The sequence below is a fragment of the Stylophora pistillata genome, chromosome 12 (genome assembly GCF_964205215.1).
Source record: "Stylophora pistillata chromosome 12, jaStyPist1.2, whole genome shotgun sequence".
Taxonomy (NCBI): Eukaryota; Metazoa; Cnidaria; class Anthozoa; order Scleractinia; family Pocilloporidae; genus Stylophora; species Stylophora pistillata.
In genome coordinates, this window is record NC_142530.1 from 21,451,201 (window position 1) to 21,466,200 (window position 15,000).

The 15,000-nt window shown below is 37.9% G+C and overlaps 2 protein-coding genes and 1 long non-coding RNA gene across 7 annotated transcripts in view; 1 reads left to right on the plus strand and 2 right to left on the minus strand.

Annotated features, from left to right (window-relative positions):
* Positions 1–7,782, plus strand: part of LOC148719239 (uncharacterized) — an 18,765-nt gene extending 10,983 nt beyond the window's left edge. For 2 of the 3 annotated variants that reach the window (XR_015993650.1, XR_015993652.1), the window contains exons 2-4: positions 1–122; positions 2,904–3,127; positions 3,577–3,696. The exon at positions 1–122 is cut by the window's left edge. This is a non-coding gene — a long non-coding RNA (uncharacterized LOC148719239). Of the gene's footprint in view, positions 123–2,903; positions 3,128–3,576; positions 3,697–7,732 lie in introns of those variants that run through there. The other variant, XR_015993651.1, reaches the window with a different exon arrangement.
* On the minus strand, positions 2,363–9,423 carry LOC148719240 (uncharacterized). Of its 2 annotated transcripts, none has more exons than XM_088740200.1 (4): positions 9,333–9,423; positions 4,386–4,581; positions 3,587–3,729; positions 2,363–3,103 (listed from the first exon to the last, which is right to left on the minus strand). In XM_088740200.1, the coding sequence occupies exons 1-4, from the start codon at positions 9,333–9,335 to the stop codon at positions 2,873–2,875; spliced, it is 573 nt and encodes a 190-aa protein (XP_088596326.1). In that variant the 5' UTR covers positions 9,336–9,423; the 3' UTR covers positions 2,363–2,872. The 2 variants fall into 2 exon arrangements, with proteins under 2 accessions (XP_088596326.1, XP_088596325.1); XM_088740199.1 differs by lacking the exon at positions 9,333–9,423 and adding an exon at positions 5,698–6,128.
* A 21-nt stretch (positions 9,424–9,444) lies between these two features.
* LOC111336492 (uncharacterized) overlaps positions 9,445–15,000 on the minus strand; it is a 6,126-nt gene continuing 570 nt past the window's right edge. Inside the window, exons 1-4 of one of the 2 annotated variants that reach the window (XM_022942600.2) lie at positions 14,056–14,213; positions 13,026–13,227; positions 12,113–12,222; positions 9,445–10,232 (exon numbers count right to left, since the gene is read on the minus strand). In XM_022942600.2, the coding sequence (XP_022798335.1) occupies positions 9,996–10,232; positions 12,113–12,222; positions 13,026–13,227; positions 14,056–14,151 (645 nt within the window). In that variant the 5' untranslated portion in view covers positions 14,152–14,213 and the 3' untranslated portion in view covers positions 9,445–9,995. Of the gene's footprint in view, positions 10,233–12,112; positions 12,223–13,025; positions 13,228–14,055; positions 14,214–15,000 lie in introns of those variants that run through there. The other variant, XM_022942601.2, reaches the window with a different exon arrangement.

Genomic DNA, 15,000 nt, shown 5'->3' on the forward strand with positions numbered 1-15,000 from the left:
TCAAGGTCTTTTGGTCAAGTTTTCGTAGAGCGACATCGACCAGTTTGAACTCGTGTGGTTACGTTCCGATTTTGTTTTGAAATACCGCACTAAGACGCAGGAAATTAACAGGATTAAAAAAGGTAAAAGGAGTCAACGAAGCCATGAACCCTATTCCTCTTTTAAAAAAATCCAGTGAAAAAGCAACTCAAGAACCAAACGGCACGCAGGGTATGCTAAAGCTATATGAAAATGATTTCCCTCTCGTGCTGTTAGGCGTTCTTTCCTGCCTCATAATCGTTCCACTAGCGATCGCATTGGTGCGCACAAAAAAAAGCAACTCCAAACAGTGACAAACTTATACATAGCTTGTTTAGCACTTTCTGATATACTCTCAGGACTTGTCGCCATTCCTTTGATATTTGCCTGCAATTTCACCATGTCAGACGGATTTAGCTTCTGTATTGGGATGGATCTGGCCTCCAGATTTATTGCCACTTTGACAATATTACATTTTCTCGTCCTGACGTTTGAACGATAGGTAATGATCATCTACCCCATGAGATACTGTAGGATCGTGAGCAAACAACGTTAGTTTTTAGAGGGGAACAAATTCATTTGGACCAAATTCCTTTGAGTGCCAAAGCCGGTAGGGCAACGATATCTGATTAACACCTAATACGGTAAACTTAGTAACAACCTCTTTTGTGGCAAGAGTGAGGCTCCGACAGTCACCCTGCCCTCTTTCTTCAAATTCGTATTTATATTTACAACAGAGTAATTTACAAAGCTGTGTAATTGTGTGAATGTGTATAAGAAGGTCTCAATTAATGTAAGAAAAGAAAAGAATGTAAAAGGGACTTCCAGTTTGAGAGAAAGCTGATTAATGAAAGAGAACAAAAGAAATATATGAAAAAATGCTATCCTCCTATTCAAAGCAAATGCATAATTCTCACTTCAATGCATAAGCGGGTGTGGAAGAAAAGTGATGAAATCTCAGTTGCCTAAACTCTGATTTGTTATCGTAGCGAGTTAATTGTAAAGTCTGCGAAACACCCATATTTAGATAGGGGGCGTAAGAGTTGATCCAAAGCAACATGGTTTAGTATGCTGCATTGTTAAAAAAAGTCTGCGTTTCGATTTTTCCGTATAACATTGCTGGATATACGTAAAAGTAGAGCGCAATATATACGGAGTAGAAAAATACGACGACCACGTTTTTATCCCTACGAGTCCTACAAGTGATTACTCACTCCTCCGGGGGGATTTTATCGACAAGAATATTCGTTACCATCATTTGGATACTTTACAAATCTGCATAAGAGGGGTACCGGTGAATTAAGTGCTTTGTTCAGTTATTGCGCAGTAATACTTTGTTTCTGCGGCGGCATGAGGACTCAAGTTCATTATGTCTATTGAGTGATCATAATTCAGGTCGGCAGATGATGATTGGTTTCATTTTTTAGGCCTCTTTTTCTTGCGCTGTCGTAGGGTGATTTAGATGAAAGGATGCGCCATGAAATAAAGTGGTCGATGTTACTTTTTTTGAGAGTCCAGATGTGTTTGCTGAGTTCGGTAGAGTTTCTATTTTTTACGTGTCGGAAAGATGCGGTCTGGTTTCTGTATCTAGTTTTAAAGTCGTTTTCTGTGAGTCCGATGTATGTTTCAGTAGTGTTGTTGTCCCTAAGTATAGCGGTGGCTTGGTAGATTACTGATGTTTGGAGTGAAAATAACCTCCTTTGTCTGGTAACAACTCACAATCCCAAAAATCCGCAAGTTGTTCACAAACTCCTATTTCTCCAAGCAAAAGGACACTGATCCGGAAGTTAAAATTTGTGAAACAAAACGTTGCGGAAAATGCCCCTATTTAAAACAGGGTAAAGAATTCACCTTCTCCGCCACGAATGAAACATTTAGGATAAAACACTCGATGAACTGCACCTCAACGAACTTGATTTACGTAATAACTGCGCAGGATGTGGACATAATTATATAGGAGAAACGGGTGATGTCCTGAGAAATAGAGTGACAATTCATAAACAACAAATTAGAGACCCGTACACACGTATGCTGGGAGTCAGCAAACATATTGATGAATGTGCTGCGGGATTGACCCCTCAGTTCACTATCTTTCCGTTTTACAAGATTCTCGGCCATTCCGAGGTCATGAGAAAGAACAAAGAAAGATTTTTTATTTCGAAATAGAAACACGTCCTTAATCATTTGAAATTACGCTAATTGCTCGCGCGTGCTTCGATTTACAATAGCTATTCTTATTGTAATTACAATTAGATCTGTGACGAAATAAATCAATGAACACACTTTGCTATGCCTGAAGAGCCGCAACAGCGGTGAAACGCGTAGCGCAAAAGCAAAAAAAAAAAGAGGACATTCGTTTTTCATTGGTTTTAGTATCTTTATTCGACAAAGAAGTTTACAGTTTCTTTACATTATATATATATATATTTATATATTCTTATCAATAAAATACCCTGATGAGTGAACAGCATAAATATAAAACTCAATCTCTGTCAATAGCATGCACAACATGAATATATTCTTCATCTCAAATATAGAGTATTGCGTTGCATTTCACTTGTAAGGTGATTGTCATTTCATATCCTGGCGGGATCTTTTAAGTCATTATTCTTTACTGACATTTCTGTTATCTTAATTTAACTTTTTCATCTCCTTATTTTTTGTTCTTGATATCTGACATATCTCAGGGTAAAGAAGTTATTAACTAACTTCGAAGTGCATTACAAAGTCCAATAAAGAAAATCTCATTTAAGTGTACTGCTTTCGTCTCTCATCACTACGCTTGCGCCACTCTCTCAACCAATCAAATGCGAAACAAACACCATTGGTCACATGGTCACAGGGGAATAATTACTTATTGACCGAAGTAGATCCATGTTCCACAGTCTCTCCAGTTAGAGCTCCAAAGGACACGCCCACCCTTAGCACTTTTGATCGCGTGGCCATTGGCTTTGGAGACTATTACTGTTAGGACATCGGTCACATCAACCTCCGGTTCTTCATCATCGGCGTGAACGAACTGATGATCCCTCGTCAAGAATTGATAGCTTTTGTCCGTCAGTTCCGCCGCAGAATTATGTGCTTTCTGCCGATAAAAAGAAAGAGCAAGGTAACTTTATAGTACTACAGTCCACTATATCCCCCAGCCTATTACATCACATAGGGCCTAGTATAGCATCAGTAATAAAGAAGCTTGATATAGTTCATAACCAACCAGAGGGCGGGAAAGATATGCTATTTTTGAATAGACCAATCAGAGCATGAGATTGTTATCCAAGATGCATCGCACGGACTACTGGAATGCTCAGATTGTTTAATGCGCTGTTTCCGAAAAAATAAAAAAATAAAATAAATAAACAATAATAAAAAAGAACGCAACTGCGCCTTTTGAACATCTTTCTGTGCACTGGTTGGTTCTGAATTCGCTATCTGTATGGCAATTGTTTCTGGCTCCATTTTGTTACGTATTGTTTACGTATTTTGTTTCATACATCAGACTGAAAACTACTTAATTTTTAAATAAGAGATGCTATTCTGACTATTGTGCTTAATTTCAAGCTCCACTAACCTTTGCGACCAATCCCCCTTCAACAATGGCCAGCATATACTCCGGCCAATCGGCTGGATGAATGGTATAAAAATAGGAAGAAAAACTGGAAGAGTTACTGGAAGACGAACCATTTCGATATAATTTGAAGAGGAATTCTGTACCTGGAAATCGATATATGCAGTAAGAGTTAATTCAGAGCAGGAGTGGGGCTTAACCTATTGACAGTGGAACCGTAATGTCGATCTCAGATGTAGTAACGTGCATTTAGGATTTAGTCTAAGCTCTGTCAAGAATAGTGATTGAATTCAGCAATTACCACAAAATTTCAACAAAGCTTTGTCTTGGATAGGAGTTCTTGATATGGCATTGTGAAATGTGTGAAGCTCTGCATTGAAAAGAGGATTCATCAAAGCTATTATCTACCCTCTCAAGACAGGACCGCGTCCGTTTCATCTTTACAATCAATGATCGCACCTCCATAAGATGGCAACCCCCCCCCCCCCGTCATCCGATTGTGATTGATTGTGATTGTGATTGATGTATATCAGAGGCGAAAAGTATGGGAAGGGAAAAAGAAAATGACTGTGAAACAGTACTCAGCAAAAGAGGGAATTCGAACATACTCAGTTAATAATTTCGGTTCCGCTCTCCGGTGTCTTGCGGTGTTGCTATGTAAAGCCATAGCACACGTTCGATGTTTGCATATCAATAAGATGTGAGCTCACCCTTTTGACAGTCAGTTTTATATCAGCTATTGTAAATTTTTTGGCTTGGCGTTGAGAATAATTGACTACTTCATTTAACAATAAATACTCACCTGTTCCGGGACCTGTTGATTTGCCAGTGAAGGAAACGTTAAAAGGTCCGTCTTCCCCACTCCGCTCAGCTTTGAGGAAACCACCTCCGCCTTGTCTCCTAAACGCTTTTAATGTGTAGCTATTTTGTCTCATCTTGGTGATGGTATATTCCGCATTGCACGCCGAAAATGACAGACAGGTTAAAACTAGCAAAACCTTAAAATGTTGACAAGGAAAAGATAGAGGAAGTCAATAGAGTAACAATGTGGTTAACGCTGATTAACCTACAGTCCTTAAGCCATTGAAGTCCAAGTTTGTTAACCAGAAGGCGAAACTAACTGATCGGTTAACTAAGTTATGAACAGATAAAGAGAAGAAATATGGATGGAAATTAAAGAATTGATTGATCTAGTCTGATAGTTCAGTTCCTCAGTTTTTCGAAGTCTAGTGCGAATACATCTTGTTGGCTATGGCAGAAATTATCAATCTAACTTTACTTCTGCGACACACCTGGCAAGTTTTATTCGCCGATAACCGTGATCGGCGTATAAATCGCCGATATCTCACACGCAATTATCGGCCATTTTATACGCCGATCGTATAATTCATCGCTCAGACTTACAAGAAAACTGAAGAGTGTTTATAAGACTCTTATATGGAACTTTCGAAACTTCAACTTTTATATTTTCGACTTGTATACGTAGTAATTTTGTTACCCGCCCACTTACGGGCCAGGCATGCTGAAGTATTTGAGCTCAATAGATAGCTTTGCCAGGGGCGGGAATATAATCTTGACCGCACTGAGTGTTACAGCATATTAGCAAGGAAACACATCGGGGTGACAGAGACCTACGGTGAGGAAGACTGGGCTCCCTTCAAAATATCTCGGCCCAAAGATGGTTGCATAAAAAATGACCAGTAAGAAAGAGAAAGAAGAAAATACAGTAAATGTGTTTTTGTCCAACAAAAACGTCCTTCGTAGTGTCTAAATATGACTTTTGGAATGTTTAAGCATTGAATTTTTATAATAGTAAAAAAAAAAAAAAACCTGCAACACTTTGAAGGAATCATGACGTTATGAAAAGGCAGCGCGAGTTAAACTGTACTGACTTCAATTAATATGTTCTTTCTATTTAATGACTTCAGAAAGGTTCTTTTGAATCATCCGTTACTAAAAGCTTTCCTCGGGTCGAAAAAAGTCTGGACGTGAAATTGACAAAAAAAAAAACGATCACGACGAATAAAAGCTAGAATGATAACAGTGAAAGAATTTCATCGAAATGATTGGCGGCGCACACGAATCTAAAGACCCCTAGAAAAACCTTGACTTACCATTAGTCTTGCGCCGGTCATTTTACAGGACGATGTGCCAAGTTCTGCCTTTAACTGTGTTTGTTTGTTATACGTATAAACATGCATTTCGACCTTTTTTATATTTACGCTGTAATTTCGAAACTATTTTCGGGGCTATTCCCTTTCCTGTAAGGTTTTAAGATAGATTTTGACGACCAAGCATTACATGAACCTCCCTCTATTCGACATAAGGGAACTTTCCATTCAGCGCCTTAGAAACATAATGCTGTAACGCTATGTTTTCCTTGTACGGACAATACATACTAATTCGAACCAAAGTGCGAACGCTTGCATCAGTTACGTCTACGTATCTTTTTAAAGGCACTGATGTATACAAAATAGTGTCTTTTTCAATTGAATTCAAATCAAAAGCTTAGGAATGTTATTTTAAAGTTATTTTACATGCTACTTAAGAAAAGAACTTTCCGCTGAGGTAAACAAAATAAGGGGGCGGATCGAATCTTTTAGTAAGACATTGAACGTCAATGGGCAAGCTAATTCCGGGTGAAAGGGCATTGCTTCTGTCACTTAGTTTATTTAAGTAAGCAACAAACCATGAAAAATGTTTGTAGGTAAATCAAACCGAAGTCGCTAAACTCCTCTGAAATCGATTCTTGTTTAATTTTTCCATGTCAAGTATTAAAGTAAAGAGCAGCGAAGAAAAATGCAAGTAATGATACTGCATCAGGAGGACCATAAAAGAATAAATGTTCCTGAATTATCAATTTAGGATAACACAGCTTGAATAATGTGACATAATTACTAGACATGGAGGAAGAGCCAAGAATTCTAATCGTCTTGGAAAAAAAAACATAAAACCTGCTGCCTCGTTTTATAGGGAGAATCTGGGGAATCAAATCGTTTGTGGCGTAAAAACTGTGAAATTTGTCGAACGGTTCAGTGCATTATGTCTTGTTTACATTACTACTAAATATCTATAGTAGGCTTAAAAATTAACTTTCAAGACTATAAGATTTCCTTAACAAAGCAAATGTATTCAGCTGAACTTCAGGTATACATATCTACCGCAAACATACCGAGTGGAATACTAGAAATCCTTAGCAATAGAAGAGCTCTATTTTTGAAAATTATTTCATCCTCCCACAAGGAAAATCACGAGTTTCAGGAACTTCTTACCTTCTACTGAAAGGAAAATTGAAATGAAAATTGTTCCTGGTGTCTTTGAATAAATTACGTTCTCCGTTCTCCGAAATATCCACTATTTGTTAGAAATATGTTGTTTGAAACTGGGGAACAATGAAACATTTCTTTTCATCCGAAGAATCAAAATATAAAAAAATCGCGGCTTGCAGCACACAATTCAGTTGCCGATTAACTCTCCCAGTTACTTGCGGTGTTTGGTTTGCATTTTGGATTTATGGTTGGAATTACCTGACGAATGTATCCAAAAACAGTGCCGATCTTTTCCAAGCAGTAATTTTAAAATGAATAGAACAACCTATTTTTAAAAATCATAAACAATAGAGACAATTCTATATCTTACGTCAACCACGCGAGTCGCTTTCCGGGATGTCGAAAGTTCTACTTTCCATATTTCTGATAATTATTAAATTCTGAACGTTTCGTCTCGGGAGTTAGAAGTTTTAGTTTTGCTTTTGAGCTGCCTGTAGGTGTCTGAGCGCGCAATGCAACTGCCAAATCTATGTTGAATCAGGGGCATTCTCTCTCCCTCTCTCTCCCCTTCTCTCTCTCTCTCTCTCTCTCTCTCTCTCTCTCTCTCTCTCTCTCTCTCTCTCTCTCTCTCTCTCTCTCTCTCTCTCTCTCTCTCTCTCACTCTCTCTCTCAAAAATATAACCCTGTATAGAATTACTTAGTTAATAACTCAAGACAATTGCTTTTCTGTATAAAAACAAAATTGTCAGGGAAATGAGTTAAAAAATTTTCATAATACACAGAATTATCCTCTTGACATCCTCTCTCATGTTAGAGCTCTAAAATTAAAATACATTTTATTTTATTAGCGGTTAATTGCTGGTTGTTTCATTTTCTCAAGATAATCTAAATTGTACTTGGACAAGCCTTTATAGGGAAACAGCATTCAAGGTAGGATAAAATCAATTAGTTTTTCATTGGGGTTCGAACGGTTACAGATATGAAAAGTGCCCCGAGCCAGCTGAGTGGCAATCTGCTGTATTTTTTTGTTTTTTGTTCATTAGTCTATAACAATAGCTTTCGAAATATCAGGGTCAAAAAGGAAAGGAGCATGCCATAATTCGAAGCGAGAAGTTTATATAATAATCATTGACAGCAAAGACAACGAAAGGACCTTTAAGAGGAAAAAAGATCAAATTTCATCCAAGGTCAGACTAGCGAAAAGGGCATAGATATATTGTCAACTGATTCCCGTCTGTCTGTATGTCTTCTCTAAAGAGTACCAACATTGTTTTACTGATATAATGAATTGCAACTTTTCATTCTCTTTCAGCCTTAGCCGTACCTTTTTCGGTTTTATCACAACCTTTTTCCTTCTTTGGTTTACTACTACCCCTTTCCTTATTTGGTTTTACTGCTACTTCTTTCCTTGTTTCGTTCTTGAACAAGATTTTCCGCATCGGGCCATAGTTAATTAGTAGTTAATTGGTGTTTTCACTCTATTGCAACATATCGCGTGATTAACAGAAAAACGTGTGGCGCAATTAAAAAAATACAGTTCCTGCTCTAATTAAAGCCTCGGGGATAACCCTTCGTGTCAGTTACAATGATTTAATCCAGTATTTACGTAGTTGCGAAAGTAATCTTCGGGTTTTCCCCGAGAAGACCATGTGGATTCAAATCACTTCCTGTGATCGATTAGATTGTTAAATTATCTTTATCACGAAATTTTATCCCGTTTTCCTCAACATCTTTTGACGCAAATGACTTTCTTCCGGGTCGAACCCCCTTACAATAAACTATATAAGAAATCGTCTTCGTAGATAAGCTGCAGTGAAGGAGATTTCATTGTCTAGGCGTTATTGTCTGGGCGCCATTATCAACTGAGAGACGAAGCCACATGTTCTGAGCGAAGCAAATTTGAGAGGAATCCGCGTTCCTTTATGGAAATATGGCTACAATGAAATAAAATAAATTCATTTCACAAACGCCTACCGCAAGTCAGACCGGTCTTTTTCCTACAGGAATTTTGCCGTTAATCCGAACCGCCCTGCCAGATCAGTCAGTAGACGAGCTTGGGACACTATTTTGACAGACTACAGGGAGACCTCACTTTAATAAAAGTTAGGCTTACCGTCCACTGTAATCCGAATTAAGTGTCCACCAAAAAACTAAGGCTCTCGTAAATTGGTGGCGTCAATAGTCTTCGTTTGCCTACTTGTTCCTTTTTCAGCGGGATGATTAGACCCTTCCTCTGTGCATGCTTAAGAATTGAGTCGAGCGTTGCTGCCTGCGGCAATTACTGTGTTTTCAATTGCATCCTCGTAAACTTATATTTGCTAAAATCTATATGGCCTTGTTAAAAGAAAAATTCTAGTACAGGATCCTGGAAAAAAAAAAACGGGATTTGTCCGGATGTTGTGGTTTTTTTTTGAAAAAGTTCCATACCAAACAAGGCTGAGTGAAATTTTCTGAGAAAAGCACTATAAGTGAGAACTAACCATAGGCTGTCACACGGATATTTTTTTATGAGTTACGTGCAGAGCGTTGATATGCTATGTGTCATCGAAGAAGCCTCAAATTCTGGTTTCCTAAAGAAGAAAACACCAGGAGCTGGTTACAAAAATCGTTTTAAAACAACACTAAGATGCGCGTAATTTACAGAGGTAAAAATCTTAAGCTTAAAAAATTTACTTAAATCTGATACATAACTTTTAACTATTAACTAAACATCAATACTAAGAATTAAATATATAAAGTAAATTTAAAATCACCATAGAACAATGGTGGAATGAAAGAAAAAAATTAAAAGTCTTTTGTTGTTAGTTTATTCTTAGAATGGGCAACATTGATGGCCTGTTTTACAATTGAATGCAGACTGTTTCAGAGCTTCGTACCTACGTAAGTAAATGACTTTCACATAAAGTTAAAGTTAAAATCAGGCGCACGTAACTAAGCGCGATTTACTACCAATATTTTATTGCTTTTCAATATTAACGAGGGTGAAAATCCCGAAGTTGAGAATGATGTAATGCATATTTAAGTTTTTGTTCAATGAGTCATGTCCCATTACTTTTAACAGAAGAACTACAGTAACCTCGAAAGTAATCTCAATAACTATAACTAATCTCAGTTACCATAGTAACCTCAAAGTGGGCACATCCTTATATCATGTCTATTTTTAACCATGCGCGACAGTCTCTCCAGTTCTTTTCCTTATCAAGGGACACTTTTCCAGACTTGCGATTTCCTTTAATTACCGCTTGAGGTCTGGATAAAGACATTAGTGCGTAATAATCCATTTGAACCTCCGAGTTTCGGTCACTGTCATTGTAAATCATAGCGATCCTTTTCTTTTCAAACTTAAATTTGTTGTCTGTAAGATCCACTGTCGATGCATTCTGCAAATATAGAATAAAAGGTTTGAGAACACTCACTAACTGACTCAAAATGCAACGTCGCATTTTATTAAAATGAAAGGGCTCCCTTTGGTTCTAAAATGATACTTAACTCATGAAGTTTTTTTTTTTTTGTAAAGATCAATATATATATATATGTATTTGTATGTATTGTATGTATTTACGAATATTTAATTTTTTTTATTTTATTGATTTATTACAGATTGCAACAACTAAGAGGCTCTTCTTCTGTAACAATACTAATCTAATCTAAGTATATATATATATATATGTAGTAACTAATTAAAAGTATAATAACGATAACAAAATTAATCAATGTAACTTATCGTGAGATTTTAAATATACGATACATATTATGTGGATTCACTACCGATATTTAGCAAACAAATGTTTCTTGGCACTACGGCAAAAAAACTGTGTTCTAAAATGTTTCTTGTTGCTATCGGGAGTCTATTGAACAACGTTGCCGCCGAGTGCTGGAAAGTTCCTGATTCTCCAGGAGTAAAAAGTACGCGTGCTGTTGATGATCTTAGATTACAAGAAGTTACTTCATGGTGAGTCAGTTTCAGATACTCAGGAAAGCTATTATTGCCGTACAATGATATATGAGCGAGTTTGAGAATATTGAATTCAACGTTTTCTTTAACTGGTAAACAGTTTAACTTAATAATATCCTCGAGACCTGCAAATTTTCTTGTGACAAAGCCAGCACACGATTCTGTAGACGTTGGAGACGCTTTTCTAGATAAACAGGCAACAGATGAAATACCGTGCAAGCATAGTTCAGCTTTGAGAGAACTAGGCCTTCTATGATATGTTTTCTAACGTGGAATGGCGCTAGATTTTTGAGCCTACGCAGAATGGAGAGAGTCCCATATGACGAGCTTAACAGAGAATCCACATGAGTGTTCCATGAGAGATGTTGATCCATGTGGACACCCAATGGCTTGGTACAAGACTTTCTCTTTAGCGTTGAGTCCCCGCAAACAATAGGAAGACCCCGTTCCTCTAAACTATGATAGCGTGACATATGAGGTGTGGAGATGAGCATCCAGGTTGTCTTAGCTGGGTTCAAAGCTAGATTACAGCTAGTGGAAGAGTTCTTGAGACTTGTGATGGTTTTATACAGGGTAGCCCAGTTTAGCAGATAGCTAGTTTAATTGGGGCCCTGTGAACACCCACCTATCCCACCCCAGGGGAGGACATCCACCACACAGTAATCTCGTGCGTGGGAAATTAACGTCTCCTACTCCTAACCCTGCAGGAGACGTGGCCCACGGTTTATTCGTACCTATCCGAGAAGACTAGAATATTTATCCATTTCTTGATATTATAGAAAGGTAGCAAATTCTCCTCAGTTATTTTAAGACCATGAGATTTGGTCCGGCCAGGGCTCGAACCCTCGACCTCCCGCACAACACACTCCGGCGCTCCAACCAATTGAGCTAACCGGGGGCGGTTAGCAATATTGAAAAACTAAAATCGACAGCTAGGCCATTGGGGCGTGACAACTTGTTTTTAGGCAGGATTTACAGATCGCAGTTACTACTTCAGTGTACTCTATAACAGAAAATCTATACCCAGATTAATTGAAGATTTTGTTAGTAAAGCCTTTTCTTGTCAGAACAATTAACTAAGCGAATTGTACAATTAGTCTGTTAAACCTTAAATAAGGGAAGAATTTTCTCGAAAAAGATGATCCCACTCGGGAATCTTACTGGCATTTAAATGGTTACAAGATGTGCTATTTTTATTGAAAATTAACACATTTTCTTGGCAAAAAGGTGGTTAAGTTCACACTTGGACCTTTCCTTAGCCTGGCTCTTTTCCACGCATTGTTTTCAATGACAACAGAGACTTACCTTTACCACCAACTGTCCATTCTCCGCAGCTAAGATAGAGTCCGGCTTTTTGGAAGGTCTGAGGGAAAAGACCATGTTTTGACCGGAACATCCCATTTTGTGGATGAATTCTATGAAAAAACACAAATAGTAGTATTAAAAGCTTAATTCCTGTTGGCAATTTCATTGCTTTAAAATGTCTACCATGCAGATACAGGATACAGTTGAGCATATAACTCAACTTGGAATTGATTTTGTTATCTGTTTAAGTGGTGCCTTTGTTTCTCAAGCCGTATTACAGCTTAATGCACTGGAGAGGAATGAACAGTATGTATTTCTTTAAATACAAGCTGCTTCCCATGTAATCGCCCAGATTTCTTTTAAGCTCTCATCGTCGTAAAGACTTATGGTTAGAGGCTATTTCCGTTTCCGTATATGCACACTGGCGACCCATTATACCTTCTTTGGATAAAATAAACTGTGACCCGCCTATCTTCGATAAAAAAAGCTTGGAGCCGGGATTTTTGCATGAATGAAAAACAAGACACCTTTTCAGGAATCATTGATAACGAAATCGTTAGGCTGTATCACGGCGAAGACGTCTGAGGGTTTACCTGCACCAAGTAAGCGCAGCTGACGGCGGAAGTTGCATGTCGCCTAGTCGACCTTTTAAGGAGCCTCGTCAAGATATTTTGACCGGTCTCTGTGACTCGTAAAATTTTTCCTTACGTAGGGGGATTTCAGTAGAAAATTTAAGTTTTTTGAGGTAGTCAAACATCAAAACGGCAAGGAGAAAGATAAAAAGGGAAAAGGCGGTGAAAGATGGCATAAACTGACGTGGATCATTTGTAAACGTCAGCCAACTTGAAAAGTTTTGGATGACGTAACTCCTTTGAGCATGATCAATTTACAGTATAAATATCAGTTTTCTCACTTGTCCCTGATGCTCCTCTCCTCCCGGTGAAAGACACCCTGAATTCACCGCTAAGGTTTTGAGTGATTAGCAAGAATCTTTTGGCCTTTTGTTGACGTGCCATCGATTCCACGGTCACAGTATACTCTGTTGACCTTGTTGAGCCGCACTGGGACGTGGGGGAACACGAAACCCAAGGCAACAACACGATATAAACAAGCAGCTGTCAATGGAAAAAGGAAGAAAAACAAATAACCAGTTAAACAAGCCCGGCTTATAGTTATTCATACATAAAACATTAACATCTGCGAGATCGCTGTTTTCTTCTTGAGCAATTGAAGTCAGCAAAAAAAATATGCACTTTCATTTTCTTTAGGAAATGTTAATTCGGCACATTCTACAGACAACGTAAAATTTGCAAAGCACCGATTCTGCTCTGTTAGCTTTTTTTCTATGGTTAGAACCAACTAACCAGTCAGTTGAGGAACAGATATCCCCTAAGTGAATTTATCAAAGGGAACATTTCCCTTCATGAGTAAATTTGTTCAAGTTAGATGTCTCTACATTTGTGTTAAATTTTTGTCTTCTCTAGCACGGATGAAAACAAAGCAATAACTTACAAAAGTCAGTAGTCCAAATTTTGAAATTACTGTAACAGTGATAATTTTTCACCTTGTATCGTTTCACTGTTAAACAAAAACAGTGCTTTCTAGCCTGGAAATTTTACGGTGTAAGCTTTGCATAATTGAATGATAAAGTCCTCATTTTGGGAATAACTGAAAGCTTTTGAATCGATACTCTTTAGTTCTAGGCGTTAAAATGCACACGGATGCATGTATCTGTTAATAAATCATCGCCATAAATTGGTTCTTTCCTCTTAAAAAAGCGCGTTATTTTAAGCTTTTAGAGTAAAGCAGAAACGATGAAATTATATTTCAGTCAATCCGTTTGATACCATTAGTTCAAGATAAGAAAAATACTTTGATCGATTACTTCATGAATCGAATTTGCGGAATACTGAAACAAATGAACGTCCTTTGCAAATACTTACCACGGAAAAAAGCCAAAACTTAGTCTCTGCCATGATTGCCGGTATCATATAATCACTAGTCATGGGTAAATGAGATATGAGTACCTCGGTTATCATAAACCTTATAACGAGCTCAGCTCATTTATCTTGAAAATGAAAATGAAAACGAAAAGAGCTGGATGACCGCCTTGGGTGGGAAAAAACCCAGTCGTTAATGATTTAATAAGAATAAATGTATCAGTGTGGTATCACTGAGTATTCAATTTACTAGTTGTGCAGTTTTTCGACGAGCCTGGAGGGCCAGTCAAAATACAAATACCTAGTAAAAAAACTGATCGATAATACACACCAAAACGTCTTGACTTAAGTCAGTTATTATCCAATTGCTATATTTGATTTGTACGGGATTTGCGGGATTTGTACCGGATACGCCCGTTGTAGAACTTGCATTCTAACGAGGGAGTATCAGGTTGTGATGATGGCGTTTCAAATCATATGTGGAGGTGAAGTGAGACGAAACGAGTCGAGAATATCAACTTGTCAATGTCTGCTGCTTACGATCAGAGAAAGCTCTTACAGTTAGTCACAGCTCTGCTCAAGAAAAAAGCCACCTTTAAGAGACCACACTGATTTTAGTCCTAATTCCTGAAGCACTTCTTATTGTAACAAACACAAGTAAACTGTTGGGTTCATCGGGCTATTTTGTGTGTTCATAACTTTGACCAATTATTTAGTTCTTTGTGAAAATGTAGCCGTGGAAAATTTGAATAACAATCAATTATCGTAGAGAATATTTCACGCGACTTAATAGAAGCAGTAATAGTGTTTCAGACGCATCATAAATGCGCTTTGCTAAGACATTTGTACACCCATAAACTGCTGGCCATGATACTTTGATCAATGTCCACACTTGGTGGACCGGCGAAGATAACATAACTCACTGTTTGCGAATTCCAAGAGCCCGCG

Excerpts from the sequence above, each read along its gene's own strand:
- LOC148719240 (XM_088740199.1), bottom strand. The coding sequence starts at position 5,784 with ATGCATGTTTATACGTATAACAAACAAACACAGTTAAAGGCAGAACTT. Across the intron at positions 3,730-4,385 it reads ATCAACAGGTCCCGGAACAG|GTACAGAATTCCTCTTCAAA; the intron begins GTGAGTATTTAT and ends ATCGATTTCCAG. Across the intron at positions 3,104-3,586 it reads AAGGGGGATTGGTCGCAAAG|AAAGCACATAATTCTGCGGC; the intron begins GTTAGTGGAGCT and ends TTTTATCGGCAG.